We start from the raw sequence: 27558 nt of genomic DNA, 5'->3' as shown, positions 1-27558 counted from the left end.
GACAAGCAAAGAGCCTTGGTAGTACAGTGGTCTAAAGCACCCTGTTATTAAGACCAGCTGCCTGCAATTACTGCAGGTTCGAATCTCGCCAGGCTCAAGGTTGACTCAGCCTTCCATCCTTTCTAAGGTAGGTAAATTGAGGACCCAGTTTGTGGGGGCAATAAGCTGACTTTGTATAAATATACAAAAGAATGAAGGCTATTGCTTAGCGCATTGTAAGCCGCCCTGAGTCTCCGGAGAAGGGCGGCATATAAATCAAAATTTTAAAAAAAGTCAATGGGGAAGCCAGTTTCACTTAACAATCAGGTTATACTAACTTACCGACTGCAGTGATTCACAAATGTCTCACTTAACAGAAATTTTGGGCTCCGTTGTGCTCGTAAGTTGAGAACTACCTTTATTACCAAGATCTGGCTGAGTCCCGAGTATAGATATTCACTTCTTGGAAATATACCCAGTTGGGTTTTTGGTATGGCATCAGCCAAGATCCAAGGGGATTGCCAGTTGCCATCTGAGAATCTCTTATGGCTTTCAGGAGCATTGCTTCGCAAATTGCTGGCTGTCAGATCCTGTTCCTTAAGTTGGGCTCCAGGGATCAGTTGAGACTGTTACTACTGTACCAGACTCCCAGTTGGGTAGCAACTTCCCTGCCTGAGCTGCTTGACTCTGTCTTGAATTTGGCAGTGAAATTTTTCAGGGTTATAGTCCTGTGGGATTTCAATCTGCCTTTTCTGGAAGTGGGGTCTGAAGTGGCTCAGGAGTTCATGGCCACCATAATAAATAACCAGGGCCCTGTCCCAGGTTATCCAGAGCCTGACGTGGGACAACGATCACACATTCAATCTCGTTTTTCTGTTGGAACACTAGCAAGGTAATCTGAAGTTGGAGGAGCTCTCTGTAACTCCACTGTCATGTCCTGGTTGCCATGAGAACATCTGGTGCTGCCCCCTGCTATGGGGAGATGGGATATATTGGATTTCCACTATCTGTGACTAATAGACCTTAATAGGTTCCAGAGGAAAATGGGGCTTATTCCTGATGGTCTGCTCCAACATCTGATAGAGCCATGGTCATTGCTTGGAATGAGAGCACAGTTGAAGCTTTAGATTGGATCGTGTCCGTGTGACCTCTCGTCTCCTGTGAATCCCGTCACTCTCTGGTTTATGGGAGAAGTGTCATCTCCCTGAAGGCCAAGGGATTAACTCGATTGGACGTGGTTGAGAGCCACTATTAAGGCCTAACTAGTGGTGATCAGGGTGACAAATCAACAGTTTTTTTGTTAATTGAATTTGTATACCGCCCTACTCCCGAAGGACTCAGGGCGGTGAACAGCCATAGAATAAAACATATAAATACAAAATTTAAAATGGAATAAAACGAATTAAATAATTTGGCTGAAAAATTTTAAACCCCAATAATTTAAAACCAAATTTAAAATTTCCATATAAAAAGGGGAAAGTTTTGCCACAGTTATCTATCGTTAACTACCCATTGGCCTTGTTTAGAGTGACTCAGACCCTCCTAGAAAAGGAAGATTCAGAAGATCACCTCTATGGAAGAATTTGCAGAACACCACTTTGTTGCCATTTAGACATCAGCTGTGTTATAAATCCGGTGGAGGTCCTTGAGACACAGTCCTTGACCTATTTACCTGTGAACAATTTGAACCTGTTGGACCTGAGGAAGTAGATTTGGTCTTCAGGACTGTGAGCTCAGCCACCTGTTCCTTAGATCCATGCTTAAGGCGACCTGGGAATGTGGTGTGGTTGGATTCTAGCAGTAGTTAAATCATCCTTGAGAGAGGATGTTGCTCCATTGGAGGCTTTGGTCCACTCCAGGGGTGGGTTCTAAAATGTTTTACTACCGGTTCTGTGGGCGTGGCTTATTTTGTGGGCGTGGCTTGGGGTAATGTGACGGTGGGCGTGGCCAACTTTTTTTTTTTTTTTACTTTTAAAAGCATTTTTTCTACAACCTTAAGAGGTTGCAGAAAAAAATGCAAAAAAACATCCATAGATACACTCAGAAGACATTTAATCACCCGCCCTTCTTTCTCCCCACTCTGCGTACCCAGTGCCCTATTACAGCCGCCGCCTCTGGGTCCCGGCCGGGCAGCCAGCAAAGCCTCTCCCGCCACTTCCTCCTCCTGCTGCTGCTGCTGCTCCGACAGGGAACCCCCGCTGAGGGGAAAGCGAGCTACTCTAGCCTGCCCATCAGTTCCTTCTCCTTCGTCCCCTCGGTTTACCCGCCTCCATCAAAGCAGCACCGGAGTTGCCAGCCCGGCTTTTATCTGGCGCCCTGAGTTTGTGCACCGGAGAGGGTTGCACAAACCTTTGCTGGAGTGAACGTGCAACCCTCTCCGGCCAGGGAGCATAACCGCTTCCTGGCTCACGCATTTCTTACCGCGCCTACTTCCCCACCGGTAGATCTCCATGAGTGAGAAGCTGCGCTCTCCTCCGGTCCTCCTGGGACAACTCGTCTCTCCGCTGGCAGCTTCTCCTTCTCCTGGCTGCTCCAGGAGCAGCCTGTCTGTTACCCGGCAAGAACGGCCTGCTACTACAGCCTGCCCCGCCCTCTCTGACCTGGTGCTGCTGGAGAAGCGGCAGCATGAGAACCGCTCTTGCTGGAGGCAAATGGGTGGCAGTGGCAGGAGCAGCAGGCCAGGGCTTCTCTCCCTCCCTCCAGAGGGCTATGCCAGAAGTCTGCTCGGGCAGGGAAACCCCGGCGGCCCATCCTTGCCACCACCGCCCCCTTGCCCTTGGCGGTAGCGGTTCTCACCACAGGAGCAGCTGGCAGGGGAGAGGGGATGGCGGCAGGCTTCGGCAGCAGACAGTTTGAGCTGGTTAAGAGGCAACATTCCTCCTCCTGCCAGCCTCAAACTCAGCTCCGGGCAGCCTCCCCCAGCCATACCTGGCTTCTCCCTGCGGCGTGGATCCCAGGCAGCGCAACTTCAGGGCCTTTTCTTATGGTGGCGGTGATGAGGCAGGCAGGCAGGCAGCCGGGTGCATGGGAGCGGCTGGCGGCAGCGCTCCTGGCTGGCAAAGGGCGGAGTCCCAGGGCTGCATGCGGGCAATGACGGTGGGTGGGGTAAGCGAGCGGCGACTGGGCCGGGAACCGGTTCGGGGGCATGGCCAGCCAATCTTATTACCGGTTCTCTGAACTACTAAAAATTTTTACTACCGGTTCTTGCGAACCGGTGCAAACCAGGAGCAACCCACCTCTGGTCCACTCCCTCCTCAAGAAGCCATCACTGGATCCCTCTGTACTGGATAATTTTTATCAGTGTCTTAAGTTCTCTTCTTTCAGGAAGGTTGTGGAGCCGTTTGCTTTACACCAGCTTCAGCAAGCTCTGGGTGAAGCGGAACTCCTTTTCAACTCCATTTGAACTCCTTTCAGTCAGGATTCAGGCCTGGGCATGTGACAGAAATGGCATTGTTTACACTTGTGAATGATCTCTGGCAGGAGCAGATCAGCCGTAGTACCTTTGCCCCTACCTCTCATCAATCATGATACCTTCTGGATCATCTCCATCAGTTGGGAGTGGGTGGCGCAATATCGGGCTGGTTCTCTTCCTGTGTGGCTGGTACCAGTCAGTGTCAATTGTGAGTGAAAAGTCCTGCCTGTGGTGCTGCAGATTTCAGTACTCTCTACACTCCTGTTTAACATCTGCATGAAGCTTCTGGGTGAGATCATTTGTCACCCTGGGGTGAGGTATCATACTATGCTGATAATACCCAAATTGTACATCTCTGTCTTGGCATATTGAGTGGTGTGATTGAAGTTTTGTCCCACTGCCTGGAGGCTCTGGATGTCTGAATCTGGGACAACAGGCTTCCTCCGAACCATGGCAAGACTTAAGTGGCTCTGGGTTTTTGGTCTTTGTGGATCTGGGACTTCATCATCTTTGATACTAGATGGGCTGGCACTATCCCAGACAAATCAGTGCACAATCTGGCGGTCCTTCTAGACTTGTGACTCCTGTTCAAGTCATGACCAGGAGGGCCTTTGCGCAACTTTTATGTTGTGCACCAATTTCACTCTTTCCTGGACCATGAGGCTCTGCTCACAGTCACTTGCCCCCTAGTCACCTCCAGAGTGGATTGCTGTAACGCAAACTACATGTGTGGTTGCCGTTGAAGAGTATTCAGGAGCTCCAACTAGTGCAGAATGTGGCTGCACAGTTGTGTGCCTTTAGGATGGCACAAGTCACACCTATGTTCTGTGAGCTGCATTGGCTGCCAGTATGCGGCCAGGCACAATTCAAGATGCTGGTTCTGACCTTTAAAGCCTTACAGGTCCACGTTATTTGAAGGACCAGCGATCACATCTACCTGCCTCATCAGGTCCAGCAAGAGGGGTTTGTTGTGGATCTTGTCTGCTAAAAAGTTCTCATCTGGCAGGACCCAGACAGTGTACCTTTATTGCTGGGGTTCCCATCATCTCTCCATCCCTTTTAGTCTTTCAGGTGGCCCTCACAATATGGTTCTTCCGACAACCTTGGGGGATCGCATGGGGAACGTATATGATGGTTGAACAGGTAGTCTTTGACTTACAACGGTTTGTTTGGTGACTGTTCGACGTTACAACAGCACTGAAAATAGTGACTTATGACCATTTTCCACACTTATGACTATTGTAGCATCCCCATGGCCACGTGATTTACATTTGGATGTTTGACAACTGACTCAGATTTATGACAGTTGCAGTGTCCCGGAGACATGCGATTCCCCTTTTGTGACCTTCTGACAAGCAAGGCCAATGGGGAAACCCAATTCGCTTAACAACCATATTACTAATTTAGCAAGTGCAGTGATTCACTTAACAGCTGTGGCAAGAAAAGTTGTAAAATGGGGCAAAACACACTTAGCAAATGTCTCACTTAGCAACAGAAATTTTGGGGACGATTGTGGTCGTGAGTTGAAGGACTACCTGTATTGTGTTTGGATTGGATGTTCTCCCACAATCTATTCATGTTTAAAGTGTTTTGATAGTTGTGACATTGTTTTAATGGTTGACTGTATACCACCAAGTCATGTTCAGTGAGATGGACAATCCTGTAAAGGTGTTTCGTTACATTTCCCTCAAATGGATATGAAAAATGGGACATCGTCATGACTAGCTTCAGTGTTGTATAAGGAAAAGCATTTTATCCAGTGCCAGTTCAAAGGAATATGGCATCCCTAAGCCACGTTGATTGATGGTACCATTTCCCACCGATGTGAAGATCTGCATTTTAGAATGATTTCAGAAGAAAGGGCAACATTGGTGCCCTTTTTAAGCTTCGGTGTCCTAAGCCTGTGTTAATTTGGCCTTAGCCTAAAGCCGGCTCTGCTTGTGTCGACTGGCTACTAAATTTAATAGCTGCTGATCGATGGGGAAAGGTAAAACCAATACGGCTGCATTTTCTTCCTCTTAGTCTCCTCCTTCCTGGTCCAACATAGGCACGTTTCGCGGGGAGCCAGGAGGAACCATCGTACTCAATGACCTTACAGCGCAATGTCAGATCGTTTGGGGCAAACAGCAAAGGGGAAGGATGGAAAAAAGTATTCGTCGCTCAACCTGTTTGATACGTACAAGGGCAAGTCCTTAGAGATCCAGAAACCCACAGGTAAAAACGGCCAATGTGTATCAGGCTTGATTCTTCCCAGCCCAGTTCTTAAAGGAGGAGGCAGCTGCCATGATGAACTCGCTCTATCTGATGCTCTGATGGTACTCGCAGCGCCCTGAGCAGCTGTCCCTTATCGTAACTGGTTAACCGGGGATTTGACAAAAAGTCCGGTTGACAATTGGTGTGAATCGGGACAGTCAGTTGCTCAAAGATGTCTCAGGGCAGCATTTAACCTTTTAAATCCTCTTTTCCTGCAGTAACCCCCCGCCATGGCTTGCAGAGTCTCGGTAAGGTTGCCATTGCCCGACGCATGCCACCCCCTGCAAATCTGCCAAGCTTAAAAGCAGAGAACAAAGGCAATGACCCCAACGTCTCACTAGTGCCGAAAGACGGGACAGGATGGGCAAGCAAGCAGGAACAGCCAGACCCAAAGAGGTAGGTACGGCAAGACTTGAAGCCATTGGTGCGTCTGTGCGCATTTGCAAACTTACACTGTTTTAACTTTTTTAAAAATTCCTGGGCCTTTTTTTTTATTATTGCCTCTAGTACCGATGCCTCGACAGCTCAGCCGCCGGAATCGCAGTCACCGCCGGCTACACAGACGTCTGCCTCAAACCCACCGAAACGACCCCCAACAGCCCCCGAGGTAAATTTGGGGCAAGAATGGGAGGCTGGAAGCACTCAGCCAATCTCTCTCTCTCTCTCTCTCTCTCTCTCTCTCTCTCTCTCTCTCTCTCTCTCTCGACAGTTGTGTCTATCTAGTTGTAACCTACATCTGGCATAGATATAGATATAGATATCTTTCCTATCTTTCCCCTGGCTCAAGCCGATGAAGGGAGAACTTGTGGCTCAGAAAGTTAATTCAACTGCTTAACATACAGGAAGCCTAAATTCGAATCCGAGTAAGAGTATGGCTAGCTGGTGAAAGCTAAAAAGCTTGAAATAGATCTATACTAGTCTCCCTTTATTTCTTTATCAGCAAAATATAAATTTGGTATAAAATGGTTTGTTGTGAATGCGACTGCTTGAGGGTTCCTGGATTGGAGCTAAAAGGCGAAAGGGAGCAGAATGCCCCCTCCCACATGTTGGGGTAGACCAGGTGTCTTGATAGAAAAAAACACATATATATATATTCTGAGGTTTTCACGGGTGTTTGTATGTAGGTCTTTGGTTATTCGGGTTTTCTCCCGTGTAAAATTAGAAGTGTCTTGGCGACGTTTCGGCGAAGTCTCATTCGTCATCTTCAGGCTGGTGTTTTCGGCTTTGTGCTTCTAGGAGCAATGTGTGGTTGCAGCTGTTTCTTCCTTTTAACTGCCAGTGGGGGTGTGAACTGATTGGGTGGGAGCTTGGCTGTGTTCTGATTGGGTGGAGGTGTGTTCTCATTGGTTGGGGGCTTAGCTGTACTCTGATTGGATGGGGGGTTGGCTGTGCTCAACCAAGCCCCTACCCAAACAGAACACACCCCCATCCAATCAGAACACAGCCAAGCCCCCAACCAATCAGAACACACCTCCACCCAATCAGAACACAGCCAAGCTCCCACCCAATCAGTTCACACCTCCACTGGCAAGGAAGAAACAGCTGTGATCACACATTGCTCCTAGAAGCACAAAGCCAAAAACAACAGCCTGAAGATGACGAATGAGACTTCGCCGAAACGTCGCCAAGACACTTCCAATTTTACGCGGGAGAAAACCCGAATAACCAAAGACCTACATATACATATACGTGTGTGTGTGCGTGCGTGTGTGTGTTGTGTGTGTGTGTAATAATTAGTAAGAGAGAACAGGCTAGACTAGACATCCCAGGAAAATATATATATTCATTCATCATTTATTCTGGGATTTCTAGCTAATTCTCTTACTAATTATTCCTCACCGTCCATGTTTGATAATCAGCTGCCCCTCTTTGTATCATTCACTGGTCCACTGTGCAATTACTCTTCCCTTTCTTCCCTGGAAAGACTTAAAATAATTTTATTCTCACTTTAAATATACACTCATCGGCATACATTAAAAATGAAATTTTGTTGCATGCAGCTCTCAAAGGGTCACCACCTCCAATTATACACTACATAACCATGACAAAATAAATAAATAAGTAAATAAATTATGTGTAAACCCACATATATTATATGACACAGAGAGCATAGTCTAGTTCGGATGTATACATGTGCCATGGTGAGAAAAATGAATAAAGCTCTGCTATAACTGACTGGAATGGTAATGCAATGCAATGCAAGGAATGTACCAAATTGACCGGTTGAGGAACCTAACCTGGCAAACAAGATTTCTCCAATGTTTGTTTTCCCTGTATGGCTTATGTGATCAGCTCCAAATTATGCTATTCTCATTGCGGAGGCGGGGCAATTTCTAGTAGAATTGTGTAAACTGGAAGCAAATGTTGATCCGACTGAATGACAGGCTGATTGAAACGATGATCGTACCAATTTAAACTAGCTTATTTTTTAACCATATTAATCCCAATAAGGATAACATTAAATGTGGCTTGGCATGGCATAGTATCGCATAGCATGTTTACCAACACACACATTGTGAATTGCAGTATATGGCTGATGGCTTAGTTCATGAGTCACTACATCAACTTCTGTAAGTATTTTGAAAATAAATAATGGTTTAGCTCTGTTTCAAAAAGACAGACATGGAAAGAGCAAGCAGTAGGGATAGTGAGGGAAGTGCTGAAGTTCTTGATGTTAACTGGAAAGTGAAACTTAAGTATTCCAAACTGCATACTGAATTTCAGAAAAGTGGATTTTAATCAATCCAGGACAATGGTAAGGGGTAGTTCTATGTGCGAAAAAAAATCTCAGGACAGGTAAAGGTAGACTCTTTCAAGTAACCTAGGTTTCTGGTGACTATATGAACAAGTCCATGTAATTGCTTGGCAGTACAAGTAGTCCTCGACTTACAACAGTCCATTTAGTGACTGTTCAAATTTACAGCGGCGCTGAAAAAAATGACATGACCATTTTTCACAATTACAACCTATCTAGCATCCACGTCATGTGAGCAAAATTCAAATGCTTGGCAGCTAGTTCATATTTATGACTGTTGCAGTGTCCGGGGGGGGGGGGGGGTGTCATGTGATCCCCTTTTGCGACTTTCTGAGAAGCAAATTCAATAGGGAAGCCAGATTTATTTAACAACCAGATTATACTAATTTACCAACTGCAGTGATTCACTTAACAACTGAAGCAAGAAAGGTTGTAAAATGGGGCAAAATTAATTTAACAAATGTCTTGCTTAGCAACAGAAATTTTGGGCTCCATTGTCGTAAATCAAGGACTACCTGTAATACAAAAGTGGTTAACACTAATTCCAGGGAGACTTTTTTGTGAAAATGAACTTCTCTATGAAGAGAGATGTTTAAAAACAATGTTTTGCTTTGAAACGGAGCGCACATTTCAAATACGTAAAGATACAGCAAAAGGCCCATACTATTTTCTGTTGTGGAGGTCATCAGTTTGTGGATTAACGTTAAATTCATAACCTAAACAACATTATTGTTGTGGTTATGCACGCAATAAAAAAAGTCAACCCCTCAAAGCCGTCCAAACAAGCTGTATTATAGCAGGTGCCCAAAAGATCAGAAGCAAAAGGCACCCACCTGAGGGAAGGTATTTTCTGAGGCCTCTCACTCTTTCTGATTCCTGAATTATTCGCAGGGCATGTACATAAGCCTCATATACTCAAAATCAATACTTTGCTTTGAACCTGGAAGCCTGTTGGCAATCAGTGCAGAGAACTGTACCCACACTCTGTGTGCATATCGCAAGCGTTACCTGCCAAAAGATGAGCTGCTCCATTTAGTCCCAAGTGCAGCTGCTGAGTATGCTTCAGAGGCAGCCCCACGTAGAACACGCTGCAGTAATTTATACTGGAGGTGGCAGCGATGTGGACCAATCATAGCACCCTGATTCATGTGTAGCATTGAGCAATAATGAGCCTGTTTTGCACCCTCATACCATCAAAAACGTTTTAGCGCCTAGTTATATGTAAATGCTTGCTTATGATTTGCCAGACAAAAGCTTCTAATCTGTGCGGGCCCCAAAGAATGAAGAGCTGCCTATGAGCCTGAATCTTTTGTTAAGGTGAACATAGTTTAGTGTTGTTCATGCCTATGAGTTTCTCAGTAACAATTGGAAGATGCAAGAATGCTTGAATAATAACTCCTGGACACTTCTAACTTTCACCCTTCTGCTTTCTAGAACTTTTTTTGAAGCACGTACATTTTACATTTAACCATGATCTTAGAAAATTTATTGACTTGAAGGAACTAGTGTGATCTTCTAGATCAGCTTTTCCCAACCAATAAATCCTAAGCTCGAAATCCCATGCTAGCTGGTGTGTGGCAATTGATGTCCGTCATTAAACTGACATTTTAGGGAAAGATGATCTAGATCAAGGGTCCCCAGCCTCTCGGCCATTGCCCACTAGTGGGCTGTGAGGTGTTTGCAACTGGGCTGTGGGAACCGGCAAGCATGTGTGCTCTTATTTGCGTGAGAAGCGGGTACACATGCACATCACTAGCGCAAATAGTGTTGTGCATGTACACGTTTGCCAACCCCTTACTCGGAACTAGCCCTGGTCTGCAAATGGTTGGGGAACTCTGATCTAGATACTGGGATTTATGTTTACCTACATTGTGGAGACCCCTGGATAATTGGAAGCCCTCAAGATTTTGTTTTTAGTTAGTATTTCTCATCCTGTCCCCTTCTTTCAGAATCCCCCTACGGTAGCAAGCGGGGTAAAGTCCTGGGCACAGGCCAGCGTTACCCATGGAGCACAAGGAGATGGTAAGTTTCCCCCCCCAACTCATGCAAGTTAAAGCACCCCCATTTTTTCTGCAAGATGGAGCAATCTTGCCAAGAGACTCCACCATCTTTCTCTGATGTCAAGGTGGAAAGGGATCAAGCCTACTGTCGCGATTCTCTCGCGAGGAATTTCCGACCCTGCAGGCGGCTGGCGACCAGGACAAAGCTGGCAAAGAAAAGGACACTACCGATGCGTCGTATGGGCCCGGACCAAACCTCCGCCCCCAAAGTAAGTAGCAGTGGCTTTTGAGGTATCTACCTCTTTGTAAACCATTCAAGGGGCTCTTTTCCCCATTCTCCCACACTTATTTGCTTCCTCCGATAAATCTCTTGCAGACGCAACCAGCTGGCGGGATGGAGGTGGGCGGGGCACCGACGGGGAGCTGGTGCCTGAGGATGGACGGGCTGGTGTCAGCATGCAGCCCAGCATCCCGCCTCAATTCCCTCCCTATCGGGGGATGATGCCGCCATTTGTAAGTATATTGTGGAAGACGATGAGCCTTTTTTGCTTCATTAGAAAGCTTGGGGGGACGGGGGAATTTTCCAGTAATGAATTTCTTCTCTACCCAATTGCAGATGTATCCCCCATATCTCCCGTTCCCACCTCCATATGGGCCACAGGGACCTTACCGCTACCCCACACCAGAGGCACAGAGGTAAACCAAGAGATTTGGGGAGGGTCATGTGTAAAGAGGATTGAATTAGTGGTCAACGAATGTGGCTTGAGGACATCTGCCCTTTTGCAAAAGTGAAATGCTTGAAATATTTGTGGTATAATATTATGGTCTATTAAAGGGATTCTGAAACTGTTTAGACCATTTGATTGAAGTACTTATTTTAAATTTCCGGAATAGTTAAGACAGATGAAGATATTATTATGATAGAGTTTGTACCTTTTAAACAGAAGAAAGCTAGATGTGGTTGCTAATAAAGAAGTGAAAGAGATGCGTAGCTATTGAGATCCACAATGAAAAGGGGTGTCTCCAAGGGGGCCCAGGGCCACTTGTTCCATCTGTGGGCAATTCGTTAAATGAGTTGCCCCTTTTGTGGGCTCATGTGGCAGTCACATAGTCCTAGGAAAATACACAATTGAGTTAAAGAAATACACTTCTCTAATTTCTTAGTTTACTCCCAGTATTCACATTCAGATAAAAGAATTACACATTCAGATAAAAGAATTACACGGCTGATTAACCAACTCTTAAATGGGTATCGCAGATAATTCTAACTTGATAGAATTCACAGTTCTATTCACAGTTTGGCTGCAAAAGTTACTGTGTGAGGTAAAATATGGTCTGGTGGCTCCTGCACTAGAAATGAATATGAGTTGCCTCTCCACTACGTGGACTGGACTCAGATACTTTTTGATATTCTTTGACTCTTTGATCTTTCCTCTGGGTTTAAGATGTCTCTTGGTTAGCCAGTAGGAGAAAGCAGAAGTGGCGCTTAAGCTCTCTTGCCGTTTCTTTCCTTCTCAGGTTCCAGCGGCTCCCAGGGCCTCGCCCCGCACAACCTCAGTTGCGCACCTCGGAACCTGTAAGCCGTCCTCCCGTCCTCAAGCAGGACGACCTAAAAGAATTTGATGAGTTGGACCAGGAAAACGATGAGGGCTGGGCAGGTAAATGGGTGGCAAGGATTACATAATGGTTGCTGGATTATGCAGCCATTTCTTTCCAGCCCTCCAGGTGTGGTGCTGGTATTTCAGTCTCCTTATCTCTTCCCCTTGTTCTGACTTAGGCTTCCAGAGTCAATAAAACACACGAGTAGTCACAAAAACCTGTTTTATCTTAACAGCTGTGAATTCTGTTCATTCATAGATGAGTCCCAAATAGTTGTAAAGAGTCCTTCGGGATAAGGCTGATAATCACCCACCTTTATCTCCCTTGACACGCTGCCAAAGACCTAATTGGCAAAGCTACACGGAGTCCAGAATCAAACAGAGCTTCAGACTTTAAACTGCACAGAATTAACAGTGTTGCTTCCTGCAAAGGCCCACATGCCTTTACTCCTCTTTTAAGTCTTATGGGAGGGGCCAATCATCTCCAAGCCCTACTCCCGAGTCGTCCCTTTTGTTTTAACTGTTCTTGCCTTCTGACAGCTCTGCGCATGCGCGCACTAGCAACAGGCTCCCCCTATTCCTTTGCCTCGCTGAGGTCCCACTCTGGAGGCTCCGGAGGCAGCACATACCTCCCAGATGGCTCTTTCTCTGCCTCCAACGCAGAGCCCTCGTCCGGGCCTTCCCCAGACTCCAGGACTGGCCTATATTCCTCCCCAGCCTCCTCATTATCCTACTCTGCTGCCAGCTCCGCAGGCTACTGGCGGACCACAACACCCCTCCTCTCTCACCAGGAGCCCACGAAGAAGTGGACTACACTGAGAAGCTAAAATTCAGTGATGAAGAAGACGGGAAAGAGTCCGATGAAGATATTACCGAAAGCCGGTAAGAATTGGGCAGTGCGGTAACTGATTGCATGGGTTTTCCCATGAACTTAGCTTCTGGGCTATTAGTTTGGTAGGAAAGAAGGTTTTTTTTTTAAAAAAATACCTCTGCTTACATGCGACACTCTGGAGATGCAGTCCTCAGCCATGTGAGATTCAAGGAAAATCATTTCCAAGTGGCTGCATTTCCAGAGTACTTCAGTCAAAGATCTTCTTATTGCTGGTTACCCCAACTGCAAACAGAATAGCAGAATAAGAGGAATGGGAAGGGACTTTGGAGGTCTTTTACTGCAACCCCCTCCTCAAGCAAGAGACCATATACAATTTCAGACATGTGGTTGTCCAGTCTCTTCTTAAAAACCTCCAGCGAAGGAGCACTCACAACTTCTGAAGGCAAGCTGTTCCACTGATTAATTGTCCTCGCTGTCTGAAAATTTCTCCCTATACCGATAGACCTCAATTTACAACCACAATTGAGCCCAAAGTTTATGTTGTTACGTGAGAAATTAGTTAAGTGAGCTTTGCCCGAGTTTATAACTTTCCTTGCCACATTTGTCAAGTAAATCACGGCGGTTGCTATTGTTGACACAGTTGTTAAGTGAATCTGGCTACCCCGTTGACTTTGCTTGTCAGAAGGTCACAACAAGTGATCGCATTGACCCCAGGACACTGCAAACATCATAAATATTGAGTCAGCTACCAGGCATCCAAATATCAATCACGTGACCGTAAGGATGCTAACAAAGGTCATCTGTGTGAAAAACGGTCGTAAGTCACTTTTTTCAGTCCTGTTTGTACCTTCGAACGGTATCTTAAGTGAGGACTCTCTGTATCTAGGTTGCTTCTCTCCTTGATCAGTTTCCCTCCATTGCTTCTTGTCCTGCCTTCAGGTGCTTTGGAGAATGGGTTGAAACACCCCCCCCACACACACACACACACACTTTGTGGCAGCCCCTCAGATATTGGAAGACTGCTATCATCTCCCCCCTACTTCTTTTCATTAAAGTAGACAGACCCGGTGTGCACGTAATCCGCAAAGTTCTTGTTTTTACTCTTCCCTCTTATCTCTTTGTAGCAATGATGAAACTTCTGGTCCTGAAAGCCAGTCCTCGGGCGCTGAGACAAAGAAGGCTGGAACTCCCAAAGAGGAACAATCTCTTGTGAAAACAGCCTGGACTGAAAACACGCGTCCCCCAGAGGGCGCCAAAGACGTGCCGCCACCTTCCCCTGCCGTCCGTCCGCCACCGCCTCCACCACCTCCACCTCCAAACAGGGGCAACTGGGGGCAGCCCAACGATTTCCCAGTGAGTCGGTGGAGGGTTTGGCCATTGCCACTCTAGGGATTTAAGGACATAGAGCGGATTATGGTTCCTCCTTAAACCAAAGGGTGTAAAGTATGAGAAGATGACTAAGGAAAGCAAGCTATCCCTAATCCGTGACTTACAACTGTAACTGAGCTTAGAATTGTGGTTGTAAGTCCATGATGGCGAACCTATGGCACGGGTGCCACAGCTGGCACGCAGAGCCCTCTCTGCGGGCACACGAGCAATCGCCCAGCTCAGCTCCACCACGCATGTATGCGTGCTGCCGGTCAGCTGCTTTTCTCTGCCACACGTGCAGGGGTGGGCACATGCAGGAGACGCATGTGCGGGAGGGCTGCACACGCATTGATGGGAGACAGGGTGCAGTGAGGCCCCCGCCCCCCAGCCCATTTTTGATCCTAGAAGGCTGCAGGTAGGCCTACTAGCTCAAAACAGGGCATGGGGGGGTGGCATGCCCCGCCCCCCCCCTTGTGGCCTGTTTTTGCGCCCAGGAGCCTGAAATGAGGCCTACTAGGTCCAAAATGGGGCACGGGGAGTTCATGTACACATGTGCAGGGGTGCGGGGTGCGCAGATTGCATTATGGGTGCTGACACACGCATACGCTTTCGGCACACAACAATAAAAAGGTTAGCCATCACTGTTGTAAATCATGCCTTTATTAAGTGGATTATCATGTGACCACACCTAATTTTAGGACTTCTTGATCATTAAGTGAATACAATCCTAAAGTGAACCCATTGTCCACAATGGATTTTTTTTTTTCTTTTACTGAAAACTGGAAGTTTCCTAGCAAAAAAACTTAAATTGCAGTCTGATGACCACAGGAAGCTGCAAAGGGCAGTACCTGTGAACCGATTACTGAGTGCCCAAAATGCAATCATGTGACTAGAGGGGGAGCAGCCATCAGAAATTCGACTCCAGGTTTTGGGGGATGTACAGTAACTTTAGTCACTAAGCAGCCAGTCGTATGTTGAGGAGTACCTGTCGCTTGTTGCTACTTTATTATGCAACAAAGCAAGAGCTGATTTCCCATAAACAGAATGATGAGGGGCTTAAGTGACGTGCATGTGAAAACCTCCAACCTTTGAATTCCCACTGCGGTGCTTAGCTCAGGAAAGATCCCTTCTTCTCCCTCAAAACGCAATTCCATTGAGGGAGCAGCTTTGAGCCAAGCCCATTTCTTCCCTCCAGGACCGCTCAATACGGCCACTTCCTCCTGAGGATGAGGATGAAGCTTGGCGCCAGCGCCGAAAGCAGTCCTCGTCGGAGATTTCTGCTGCAGTGGAGCGGGCCCGACGTCGGCGGGAGGAGGAGGAACGGCGCATGCAAGAGGAACGGCGAGCCGCCTGCGCCGAGAAGCTCAAGCGACTGGACGAGAAATTTGGCGCCCCCGACAAGCGTCTGAAGCCGGAACCTCCCAAAGAGCCCCCTGCTCCTCCTCCACCTCCCACCCCAGTGCCCCCCAATCCATTGGCTGCCCCAGGCTCCCCAGAAGAAAAAAAAGAGGAGGTGGTTTTAGCTAACAAACCTCACAACACGGCTGCCAGTGTCGGCGGTGGCAGTGTCAGCAGCAACAGCAGCAATGGGAGCAACTTGGACTCAACCGCTCTTGGTAAATTTTTCTTTCTGTTAGTGTTAGAAAACCATATCTGAGATGCTAGCTAGAGAGCCAGTGAAACTGCAGCCATGTTACATACAGTGCGTGCAAAATGAAGGAGAAAAAAAGGGATAACGGGGCATTTCAACCTTCTCTTTGAAATTTGGGAATTTCAACTTTCTTATTACTGTTCACAATTTTTATTACTTTTATATCTTTACATAATACATTCATTATTCTTTTTTTCTGTTAACTACTTTGTTATTAATATAGTTTATAGACAACAGGCTAACAATTTGTAAGTATTCAGTAGTTTAACAGTTTAAGAGTATTTTTGGTTTGTTTGGCAAGGGGTGGGAAACCAACATTGCTCTATTATACTAAACCAGCTTTCAACTAGGGAGGATGTTATGTGTATATGTGTCAGACTTTTTTAAAGGCACTTTTTTTGTTGTTTTTGTCTTTTTTTGTTGTGGGTTTTTTCTTTTGTTTTTTTTTTAAATATTTTGGCGTTTTGTATTTTAACCTTCTTTGAGGAAAAAAACTTGAGGACCCAGTTGTGGGGGCAATAAGCTGACTTTGTATAAATATACAAAAGGATGAAGGCTATTGCTGAGCACATTGTAAGCCGCCCTGAGTCTTCGGAGAAGGGCGGCGTATAAATCAAATTTTAAAAAAAAACTGTTCTTTTTCAAATTGGAAATAAGCCATCTCTTAGTCCAACAGTTTTTGAATCAGTACAAATAACATTTGGAATATTTGGATTGATTTAAATCTCAGATTAAGTAAAATCCAGGCAGGTCAAGTAGAGCAAGGCTGGTGCCTGTCAACAGAGCCCATTCTCTGTTAACTTCCATGAGCAAGACGACTCAACAGGCCTTGGCCCACATCAGCTGAAAGCATGTTCCAGAACAGCCATCTACACACTGGCATCTTTTAGTGGGTTAGACTACATTCTCCGTCATTCCCAGTTAGCAGGGCTATGCTTTTGATTTTTAAATGTACATAGAGGTTTTGGGTTAGACTACTGTAGAAGAGACCCTCAGAATCTTTTGCAATGCTTTGGAGCTGTTAGTTAGTCAAGGACTTAACAGAAGGCGTTATCAATCCATCTTTTATGTTGTTTGATCAGAAGTGGAGAAAAATAGGAAAGGTCTCTCGGATTTTGATTGTAGGTGCGTAACTGACGTGAGGAGAAAGGTCTGTTTTTCTTCCTGGTACCCTCATTTTCTGCGTATGAATTCTCCCCAAATTAAAAAAAAAGACCCCTCCAAAATCCAATTTATGAGCTATTTCTGGCCGTGCTGGGCAGTTGCAGTCTGAGGGAACAGGATTACATTTTTCTTAATTTGGACATCTCACAAACCATCCTGCATCACAAGGTATTGAATTAAAATTATATCATCAAATGGTCATTTTGCAAACCTCTCGATAATGCTCAAGAAAGATTTAAATGAATAACAATGCAGGAGTAGGGGAGTTCATGTTAACATCAATACAGGAAAAAATCTTATTTTTTTTCTTAACAAGTGAGAAAGGTATGTTCAAAAGTTGCTTCCTGCTAGATTTTGAGCCATCAGAGCCTAAGTGTAGAGAGAAAGGTATGTTCAGGAAGATACGTTTTAGGGATTTTATAGATCAATGGCATCGGTTGGAAACGTGCGGAAGAGGCCTTCTTCCTGTAATGAATAGACAGTGGCTAAGATGATGATGATGCATCAGTGATGATGAACCTTTTGAGCTCAGCGGTCAAAAATTCAGAAAATGCTTGAGTCTGCCGGTGTGTCACACTCACACCCACACACCCGCGATAAAAGAGAACCAATTCATAACAGAATAGCAACTAGAATTAAATTATTTAAATGTATTAAATAAATTCTTACATAATTATAAATATTTTTCAAAATGCCTCTCAAAGGCATCACGAGGCCTGGAAACTGAAGAATGCTCTTGAGCAACCGTATAACTCCAAAAGGAGCAGGAAAGCATACTCCATTCAGAAGTACTTTCTGGAAGCTCCAGAGGCCACACAAGAGCATGACTCTGCATAACTTGCAGAGGGTCCAGAGGCTTGGCGTGTCACCAAAAATGACAGGTTGTGTCACCTATGATGTGTGTCATAGGTTCACCATCACCGGTTATAGGCACATGGAACTGTGCCGCTCATTTCCTGTCTTTCCTGTTCTACCTTGTTCCACAGTAGCTGAACCCCCTCTGCCTCCGCCACCTCCTCCCAAGGAGGTTCCAGAAGTGAGGGAAGAGCAACCAGCCTTACCTGGACCTGTCCTTCCAGCAGTGCCCATCTCTGCCAAGGTGGAGCCCAAGGGAGAGACGGTTCTCCCGGCTCGCCAGCCAATTCCAGCTCAGACCCTTGGCTATTCAAAATATCAGAAGTCCTTACCACCTCGATTCCAGCGGCAACAACAGGTAATATATCTGAGAAGAAACAGCCCGTAGAACTTGTTAGGCCGAGGTCTGATTGAGGATTTGGTACCTGCTGATGTCCCCGCAGGTACTGAAACAACATATCTAGCAGTTGCTTGTGCAAGTGGGAGCTGTGTCAGACCTGTCCCAGCTTAGGCATTTAGGAAAGAAAGACCCTCGACTCCATTTGTAGTGAAAGGTATAACTTTTACCAAAGCTAAGTGGTTACAGCGTAGCAAAGCCAGATCTGAGGGATTCCTGCACAAACCTGGTAATTTTCCCTTCTCCCAGGTCTGCCTCCCCTTGGTCTTCTTGGTGGTGTCCAGTAAGGTTCAAACTAGGTGTTTTCCACATTTTGGCATTCCTCTTTGGTGGGCGTTCGCGTTTCTTTCCCAGGCTGGTGTCCTTGGAGATCTCAACCGTTGTCTCTGGTTTGCACCTCTGGTTCCTGTCATTCCCCCCTCCCTGTATCCTCCCATTCCTCCCTCCCCACAGTTTATGGCAGGCTGCCATCAAAGCAAAGCAAAGCTGGGCTGAAGCGGTTTGTTGGCAGATCTGACAGGCTCTGTTTAGGAGCAGTTGTTGAAATTACTGTGTCATAAAAGATGCTCTCATTACCCTCCCAGGAGCAATTGCTGAAACAGCAGCAGCAGTGGCAGCAGCAGCAGCAGCAGCAACAACAACAAAGCCAGGTCCAGCCTCCATTGTCTTCCTCTACCCAGCAGCAGGCATCAGGTGTTCCTCTGGCCCCTCTGGGCCCCTCGGGCAATGTTCATCCTCAGGCGGGGCCACCTGGACAGCAGCAGCCCTCGGCACCCCCTCAGGCACAGCAGGCTCCACCCAAAGGCATCTACCCGGGTTCTATTGGGCGGCCTCCGCCAATGCCCCAAATAAACTTTGACCCTCGCTGGATGATGATCCCGCCTTACATGGACCCACGCATGATGCAGGGCCGGCCCCCTATGGATTTTTATCCTCCTGGTGTACACCCCTCTGGTACGTATCATTGAAACCAATGTTGATTTGTGGGTAAGCTGAATCCGATGGAAGATGGATTTAGAACAAGTCCCCAACCCCTGGGCCGCAGCCCACTATCGGGCCGCGGAAGCAGCAGGGACACGCACACACAGCTCCGCTTGCACATGCAGCAAGTGAGCGTGTGCATGCAGCTCCATTTGTGTGAGCTGTGTGTGTCCACCACTTGCACAAATGGAGCTGTGCGTGCTCACCCACCACTAGCACAAAACCATCCTCTTTCTCCTCTCCCCTCCCCCCCCAAATTGGCAAAGCCGGAAAGATTGGAGACCGCTAATTTAGAAGACTGCACAGGGAATTAGATCTGATTTCTGTGCTGCCCTTTCTCTCCCCTCAGGTCTTCTGCCCCGTGAGCGATCAGACAGCGGGGGTTCCAACTCGGAGCAATTTGAACGCCATCCTCCCATCCTTCGAGAGCGTGGCACCCCACCTGTTGATCCCAAGCTAGCCTGGGCTGGAGATGTCTTCACCAACGCCCCCTCTAGTGTTGACTCACGGCCTCCGACAGCATCTCTTCGGCAGCAAGATGAAGAGGAGAAAGGCTTAAGGTGAGGAACCTTTAGAAGATTTTTGGGCTGCTTGGATGCAGGAATGAGGGGATAGATAAATGAACAATCCTGCCTTGTACAGTAATCTGATGTTTTTGTTATTGGAACCACATCAGGAAACGTGGTCCTTTTGAATGATGAAGGAAATTCACGCTTGTATGCCTCATCCCCAAAGACATCAGTTTTTGAATCTCCATTGCAGTTCCTTATGCCTCATGCATGAAACTGGAGAGTTGGTGAGAAGACAGAGGAAGGAAGATGGCACGGCTTGGGGCTGTCATTTTTTATTTTATTTTATTTGTCAAATGAAAATTACAAATTTGAACAAACAAAACTAGAAAATCAAAACATTGACAGGATGATAGGCACCTGCCAGTGCACTTCCGCATGCCCCCTTAGGGACCTCCTAAATATGGAGTGAGGTCCATAGAAGTTAAGCTAGAATTGAAACTCTGAAAGTTAATGGCTGGGAAAACTGACTCAGGCAAGACATTCCAGATTTTGACAATTGACCTTATTGCCATGCACTCAAAAGCCCGATTGGGCTTATTATCAGGGGAAGTCTTATTTTGGGGAAAACAGGATACAAAAATTTTACAATAGAGTTTAGAACAGCTTATCGTGTACTACTGAATACTACTTTTATTACAGAAATCAACCACTTGTTGACTTCCGTAATAAAATATATACTTGATGTCTTTTTTCAGGAGCGAGACACCACCTGTTCGCCTCCGTGATGCTGTCACCCCTCAGCCATACATGGGGAACTACCAGGGTTTCTCAGAAAATGGCAACCCTGCACCATTGCATCGCTTCCCAATGGACGAGCCCCCACGGCAAGGAGGGCCCTGGCAAGCTAGCATGCCTCTGGCAGCACCGGTGGAAGTGAACAGAAATGGGAGACCAGAGCCCCAAATCCAAACACCTCGCAAAAGTGAAGAGGAACCACAGTTGCTCCATCGTGACCTCCCGGAAGAGGTCAAACCAGTGGAGCCTCTGATCATTCGTCCAGTAGTAGCTAAAAAGCCTCCCTCTGAACAGCCCAAAGAGGAGACCCCAGTCAAAGAGGAGATAATACGGCGGGTGGAAAAGCCACCGCGGCAGCAGCATGAATTCCATAAGCAGCCACGGCGTGAGCCCAAAACAGAGACACGTTGGGGTCCTCGTCCTGGCAGCAGCCGGAAAATTGAAGACCTTTCCGGAGACAAGACTCAACGCCGAGCTGGACCTATTAAGAAACTGCCACCTCCTAAGGAGATAAAAGATGAAGCTGACGATGTGCGTACTGGAGGAAAGGCCAAGGAGAGTGGAGAGGCAGTGAGTAGTAAGCCAGAACAACCCAAAGAGCCTCCAAAACCAGGCAAGGAGAACAAAGCCAAGCCAGTGGTCAATGGTGGAACAGTGATGCCACCCAAAGAACAGCAGCAGCAGCAGCAACATCATCAACATCAACATCAACAGGGCAACCTGTCGCCAAGCCGGCGGCGGCGAGAAGTCCCTTACGAGCGTGGTGGCTATGCTGGCCGTGGTCGGGCAAGGGGGCGAGGAGAGTATTTTGCCCGAGGACGGGGCTTCCGAGGTGCTTACAGTGGCCGTGGCCGAGGTGGCCGGGGAAGAAGCCGAGAGTTCCGTAGCTACCGGGAGCCTTTCTATCGGCTTGATGATGGGCCTGGTAAATCTACGGGGCCCGGCTCCAATTTCCGTCCTCGCAACACCAGTGAGACGCGAAGTGAAGGCTCCGAGTATGAAGAGATCCCGAAACGGCGACGTCAGCGTGGGTCTGAGACAGGGAGTGAGACCCATGAGAGTGCCAGCGACGTGGCCCATTCAGACAAGGAGATGACCAAAGAGCCAGCCCCTAGCCAGCGCAATCGAGGCCCACCGGTGACTCATACAGCAGCACCCCCTTCCCAGCACCCTGGCTTGCCTCGATTTGCTGATAAGATGCCCCCACGCCTCTCAGATCCAGGAACTCGTAGCGGGCGTGTTTTCACTCCCCGGGGTGTACCTTCCCGTCGTGGCCGAGGAGGTGGCCGTGCTCCCCCTGGCGGGTGGAGCCCTCCATCTAAGCCCCAACCCAACAAGAAACCCGAAAAGCAACAAGAAGTGGTTCTGGAATCTTCAGTGAAGGAAAAGGCACCATCGGGACCTCCCCCGATGGCCCCAGAGGATACCGGTGGTTTTCAAGCCCCCCCGAAACAACCTCCCCTTGGCCCCAACTCCGATCGTGGCTTTGACCGACCATCTCGGCGACGGCGCCATGGCCGTTCTCAGCAACAGGACAAGCCACCTCGATTCCGGAGGCTGAAACAGGAGCGGGAGAACGCCGCCCGACTCAACGGTGAACAGAGGGTGGTGGGTCAGCCTTTCTCCCCGGCACCTTCTGTTCCGGTCCCAGAGGAATCGACTGCCCGTAGAGCGGCTGGCACAAAGTCTCCGGATTTGTCCAACCAGAACTCTGACCAGGCAAATGAGGAGTGGGAGACGGCTTCAGAGAGCAGTGACTTCACAGAGCGCCGCGGTGGTGGGGAGAAAGAGCCGGCGCCTGGCGGACCTCCCCCCACTGCCTTCCTGAAAGGGGGTTGCTCCGGTGTGCCTTCCGTCGGGGGGCGTCCCTCTACCAACGAGCTCAGTTTAGCCCAGAAGAAAGAAATGTCCAAACGCAGCTTCTCCAGCCAACGGCCTGGCATGGACCGACAGAACCGGCGCTCCAACCCTGGCTCGGGGGGAGGAGGCAAAGCTGGCCGTGGAGGGAGCAGCGGCGGTCGCAGCGGAGGGGAGAAAAGAAGCTGGCCCTCTCCCAAGAATCGCAGGCAAGTCCTGGTGGTAACCTTTGTAAAGGGTGGGTGGGAGGTTTAGTTTAGTTTAGTTTAGTTTATTTGATTTGTATACCGCCCTACTCCCGAAGGACTCAGGGCGGTGAACAGCCAAACAATAAAACACATAGATACAAAAAATTTAAAAACCAGATAAAATCAAATTAAATCATTTTGGCCCAGACAGATTAAGGTGAAGCGGGGGGGGGGGGGAGAGAGAGGAGGGCCCAAAGCAAAAGCAGGGAACTCAAGGCAAGTGGAATGACTTTGTGATTTGAAGTGTGACTTAAGCTAGCATAGCCACCACCACTATTTCCAACCAAGGTGCTGTCCTAAGTTTTGTTGGGCTACGTTTCCCCTTATGGTGGTACCTCGGTATTCATCATTAATTGGTTCCAGGAGGCGCAATAAGTACCAAACAGATTTTTTTCCCATAAGGAATAATGTAGCAAGTCATAATGTAGGTAGTCGACACCGATAAATTCTAGCTTGTGCGTTGAGTATCAAACAAATAAGTGAGTATCGGGGGGGGGGGGGGGAGTTTGGGTCAAAATGCCTTGTGTACTAATTTCGATGAGTTTCAAAAGCAGTTTACCAAGGTGCCACCATATTTCCAGGCAGCCTGGTTGCTCTGGGCCGGGAATGATGGGAGTTGCAGTCCAACCCCTTACCTGGCTGGTTATTAGAAAAGGGTTATCGGCAGCGATCCGTAGTGTGTCTCACTCAGTTAAGCTGCAGTTGCAATTTTGGTTTGTGCTTTCTGTACTAGTGTTTTATCTTTAAAATGTTACATCGTGTAGAAGGATAAAAACTTTTAACATGTAACAAATGTCCCTGCAAAGAAATTTAAAAAGCAACAAGGTTACCAGGCTCCAAATCATGTGGGAAAAGCACCTCCTTCTGTTAGGAGCAAAACCAAAGGGTGTTCAGATACACCCTCTCTTGACAGTCCACCTGTCTCCCCTGGTCCAGCCTTCCCACAGTAAATATAAGTGTAGACAGCCTTACCTGCCATGCCTGATTATTCCTGGTGGCTGAAATAACACACACTAATTCATGTCCCGTTCAAGTAGTCACGTTGGAAAGTCTCGGCTCTGTTTAGGAATGCTTTTACAGAGCATGTTCCTCAATCCCTTTCCACCTCTGTTAAATTCCAGTATAATCTTCTGGACGAAAGCTTATGTAACCAGGGAGTCCTCATCAGTGCCTTCAATACAAGCACCAAAATTCTGCTTGAATGTCGTCCCGTGTCCCTCCCCCGCCAAAATAAGTCCTTCTGAAGCTACCCACTCCCCACTTCTTCCTTTCAAGGAATTCATCATAAAAATCCTTAGCTATTTGCCAGTTTGTCACCCTATTTTTGGTGTTAATAAAATCCTTTGGCTGACAAGCTGGATCAAGAACAAGTCCCCCTCCCTTTCTTGAGTCAGGACCCACGGAATCAGAAACGAGAAGCGGGCTCATCCATCACAGGCATAGAAAGAAAAGCCTTGGGCCCCAAATGGAAGGGAGGGTATTTGAGGGTGGCTTACTGTGGACAGAGGGAGGAGAAATCATTGCCCTCTCCTTCCTTTCTGCCTTCTGTTTTGTAATATTTTCCATCAATCGCTATTTGCTCCCCTCCAGCCGAAACACAGACGATCACTCTCCCGGCCTGAGCCTCCCTCCTGCTCCTACTACCAGTACAGTGTATCGTTTGGATCGCGTCATTCACAGTGACCCAGCTGGCATCCAGCAGGCTCTAGCGGAACTGGGCAGCCGCCACACAAAGCCCGCCTCCCCTGGCCCGGCTCAGCCGCCCTTCCTCGGATCCGGAAGTGGGAATGCTTCGGGCCTCCCATTGGGGTGCTTTGAGAATAGGAGTGGTAGCAATACAGGTAACGTGGAGCTTTTTCAGGCCAAAGCTCAAAAAAAATTGGTTGTATCATTTGCTAAATGTCTATGGAGATTCTCAAATCATCCGGATCATGGTTGTCCCAAAGGTGTTTTTTTTTCCAAAAGGCAACTGCAGTTGTTGTTTTTCCTTTGTAGACGTTTTGCTTCTCATCCAAGAAGCTTCTTCAGTTCTTCAGTGAACGGAAGAAGTTTCTTGGTTGCGAAAGAAAAAAACCAAGGAAGTCCAGTTGTCATTTGAAAAGCACCTTTGGACTATAATTTGCTAGTTGGCAAGAATGCCAGTTTTCACAGGGATTGTGAGTGGGGTGGGGAGGGACAAGCGTTTTCTTTTTTTTTTTCATATTGTTTCATGATTATTGTTTAATAATCCCATTGTAATCAATGAGATTACACAGTGAAAAAAACAACTTGGGGTGTTCATGGTAGCTATTAAAATTAAGTTCAAAGATTGCTAGTTTTATTAGCTTTCAAGTGGAAGTTGCCAGGGAAATCATAATGTTTTGGCGCTCCCATCTCTTTTCCTCTTTTGACAGTAAAATTTCTAAAAGCTCATATGAGTTTGTTATGGCAGATCTGGTTTCCCCAAGGCAACAGTTTAAGCTTGGTTTTGCAGGTTACTAATAATGGACTCTAGAATGGCTTATTGTCCTGTGTGCTGCATTGCCACTAAGGTGTTTGGAGAAGTAAAATGTATCAGCTTCCAGAGAGAGACAGAATTTATGTAAAATTAAGAAATTTCCTGACAATTAGAACAATTAATCAGTGCTCCCAACACTGGAGATTTTCAAGAAAAGGTTACACAACCATTTTTCCAGAATGATAGAGGGCCTTGGAATAGAATGATATACGGGGTTGGAATAAAAGACCTCCAAGGACCCTTCCAACTTCTGGTATTGTGTATATAGAGTTTTTTTATCATCTTTAATATTGTTGCCTGATTCTGTCTGGTTTGATTGGAATCACTATCTCCTCTCCGTTCAGATTCCTGCTTCCTGGACAAGAACCAGCTTCTCCGTTCCGGCAGTGCTCCTCTGAAGGAATCTGGCACAGTAAGCGGCTTTGGTGCAAAACGCCGAGAACGGCCTCGCAAGCAAGATCTTCTACAGCAGGTAAGCAGATTTTTTTTTTCCATCCTAGTGCAAAATTGAGGGAAAGAGACACATATTTGGCTTAAATGTTTAGAGATAACTTGGGTACCTCTTTCCCCACTTCTCCCAGGAGCCCCTGAGCTTTCCCAGTGGACCAGGTTTCGCACCCTCCAAAGAAGAGACACCAGGGGAGCCTCTCAGCAGGAGTGTGCCAGTGTCAGAAGGGCTAGCCCCACAGATCTGGAACCGTCTGAATTCTAGTAAGTTATTTGATTGAGGAAAGGAAAGGGAGGGTTGAGGTTGAGTTGAAGTGTACATAGGCAGCTCTAGCAGTGACGGATAATCCTTTGGACCAAAACAAACCAGATCATACCAGTTAAAGGTGTGTCTGTATAGGTATGGGGTTATTTTTTTTTAAAAAAAATGTCCATTTTGTCAGCTATTCTTTGAGCACTCTGGATAGGTGTTTGACAAGGAACAGGCAGGGAGTGTCTGCAACCCCTGGGCATCAGATGTCTGGCAAAATTCATACGGGTTGAAAATAAACACTTCTTATGAGCTGGAACAAGTCTTCGGTTTGGGTAGGGTGAGCCTTGAAGGCCTCCTTAGAAGTCATAGAGAAGCTCCACACAATTGCCCTTGTACTTCATTCAATCAGACCCTTCTCGGAAAAGCTACCGTCCTGCCTCTGTAGAACCATGGATTGACCCACTGAACGCCTTTGAAGAGGTTGCAAGTACAGAGGTGAGAGAGCTGGGGGTGTCTCTGCCGGAAGGGGTGGGGGAAAGCATGTCCGTGAGAGAGCGGAACCGATACGAACAAGAAGACTTTGTTCTGGGCTTCCTTTTAATCCTGGACTCTCCTAACCTGGATCCCATTGGCCTCTCTTTCAGATGAGCCTGTCTGACAGTGGCGTGGACCTTAGCAGTGACTCACAGGTCTCCTCGGCCACCTGTAGCCAACGCAGCTCTCCCGATGGGGGTCTGAAAGCCACACCAGATGCTGCCACCAAGCGGGGTGGAGCCATTGGCAAAAGTAAGGATGACACCTTGGCCACCGATCCAGAAGGAACAGACGCTAAGGAACAAAGGAGGAGGCCACCACCAACTAGAGACTCCAGTTTGCTCAAGGACAAGAAGGTACAACGTTTATTCTTGGGTAGCTGCAAATGGTTGATACTTCCCTCTTCATTCTGCCTCTGGTGATCTTGATGGCTTCTGACAAGGTTTATATTTGTCAACATTCTGCCATCTAGCTCTTAAATTTGTGTGTTCTTCTGACACAGTCAGTTAAGCTATGCTTATTGGACTTGGAAGACACTCTTGTCACTATTTTTACTCCTCTGTTATCGTTAACCCCAGTTAGGGCTCAATCTTTGGAGTCAGATGGTTCTACCGGTCAGGGGGAAAACCGAATCATGAGCATAGCTGCATTTAATAACAACTGAACAGACAGCACACCACAAAAGTCTCACTTTAGGATTCATAGCAAACGTAAAGCCTTTGCCATTAAGGCACCTACATCACATTGCAATGAGGGAGCAGTCAAAAGGGATGGCTTGAGGCTGATTAGCAACCTCCCATTATTCACCCGTATCTTTTATACCTTAAAACAGTGTTGGTGAACCTTTTAGAGACCGAGTGCCGAAACGGAGCACATGTGCCAGAAACTGGAAGAGCAGCCGCCTGGAGTGCATGCACATGTTGGGAAGTGTGCACATGCACACTGGCCACCTGATCTTCCGGTTTCTTGCGCGTTTGGAAACCAACCGGAAGATCATCTTCCCAGCGCGCACATGCACTCCAGGCGGCTGCTCTTCCGGTTTCGGGTGCTTCTGCACACATGAAGACCAGCTGGCTGGCGCGCCGGAACCCAGAAGAGTAATGGATGACTGCTCGCATGCCCGGAGAGATGGTTCTCCATGCCACTTCCAGCACGTGTGCTATAGGTTCA

At 47.3% G+C, this 27558-nt stretch overlaps 1 protein-coding gene across 4 annotated transcripts in view; it reads left to right on the top strand.

Moving 5' to 3' along the window:
* Positions 1-27558, top strand: part of PRRC2A (proline rich coiled-coil 2A) — a 51717-nt gene that overhangs the window by 13645 nt on the left and 10514 nt on the right. For 3 of the 4 annotated variants that reach the window (XM_070936647.1, XM_070936646.1, XM_070936644.1), the window contains exons 2-21: positions 5414-5605; positions 5863-6040; positions 6152-6251; positions 10349-10421; positions 10525-10668; positions 10776-10912; positions 11016-11095; positions 11918-12057; positions 12789-12879; positions 13954-14182; positions 15393-15813; positions 17999-18225; positions 18849-19218; positions 19595-19805; positions 20513-22618; positions 24248-24498; positions 25499-25626; positions 25736-25865; positions 26264-26349; positions 26499-26744. In XM_070936647.1, coding sequence (XP_070792748.1) covers positions 5494-5605; positions 5863-6040; positions 6152-6251; positions 10349-10421; positions 10525-10668; positions 10776-10912; positions 11016-11095; positions 11918-12057; positions 12789-12879; positions 13954-14182; positions 15393-15813; positions 17999-18225; positions 18849-19218; positions 19595-19805; positions 20513-22618; positions 24248-24498; positions 25499-25626; positions 25736-25865; positions 26264-26349; positions 26499-26744 — 5460 coding nt within the window. In that variant the 5' untranslated portion in view covers positions 5414-5493. The remainder of the gene's footprint in view (positions 1-5413; positions 5606-5862; positions 6041-6151; positions 6252-10348; positions 10422-10524; positions 10669-10775; positions 10913-11015; positions 11096-11917; positions 12058-12788; positions 12880-13953; positions 14183-15392; positions 15814-17998; positions 18226-18848; positions 19219-19594; positions 19806-20512; positions 22619-24247; positions 24499-25498; positions 25627-25735; positions 25866-26263; positions 26350-26498; positions 26745-27558) is intronic. The other variant, XM_070936645.1, reaches the window with a different exon arrangement.

The sequence above is a fragment of the Pituophis catenifer genome, unplaced genomic scaffold (assembly GCF_029215685.1).
Source record: "Pituophis catenifer annectens isolate HBS135680 unplaced genomic scaffold, rPitCat1.0.hap2 SCAF_2, whole genome shotgun sequence".
NCBI classification, from domain to species: Eukaryota; Metazoa; Chordata; class Lepidosauria; order Squamata; family Colubridae; genus Pituophis; species Pituophis catenifer.
This window is presented reverse-complemented; position numbering and strand designations above follow the sequence as displayed.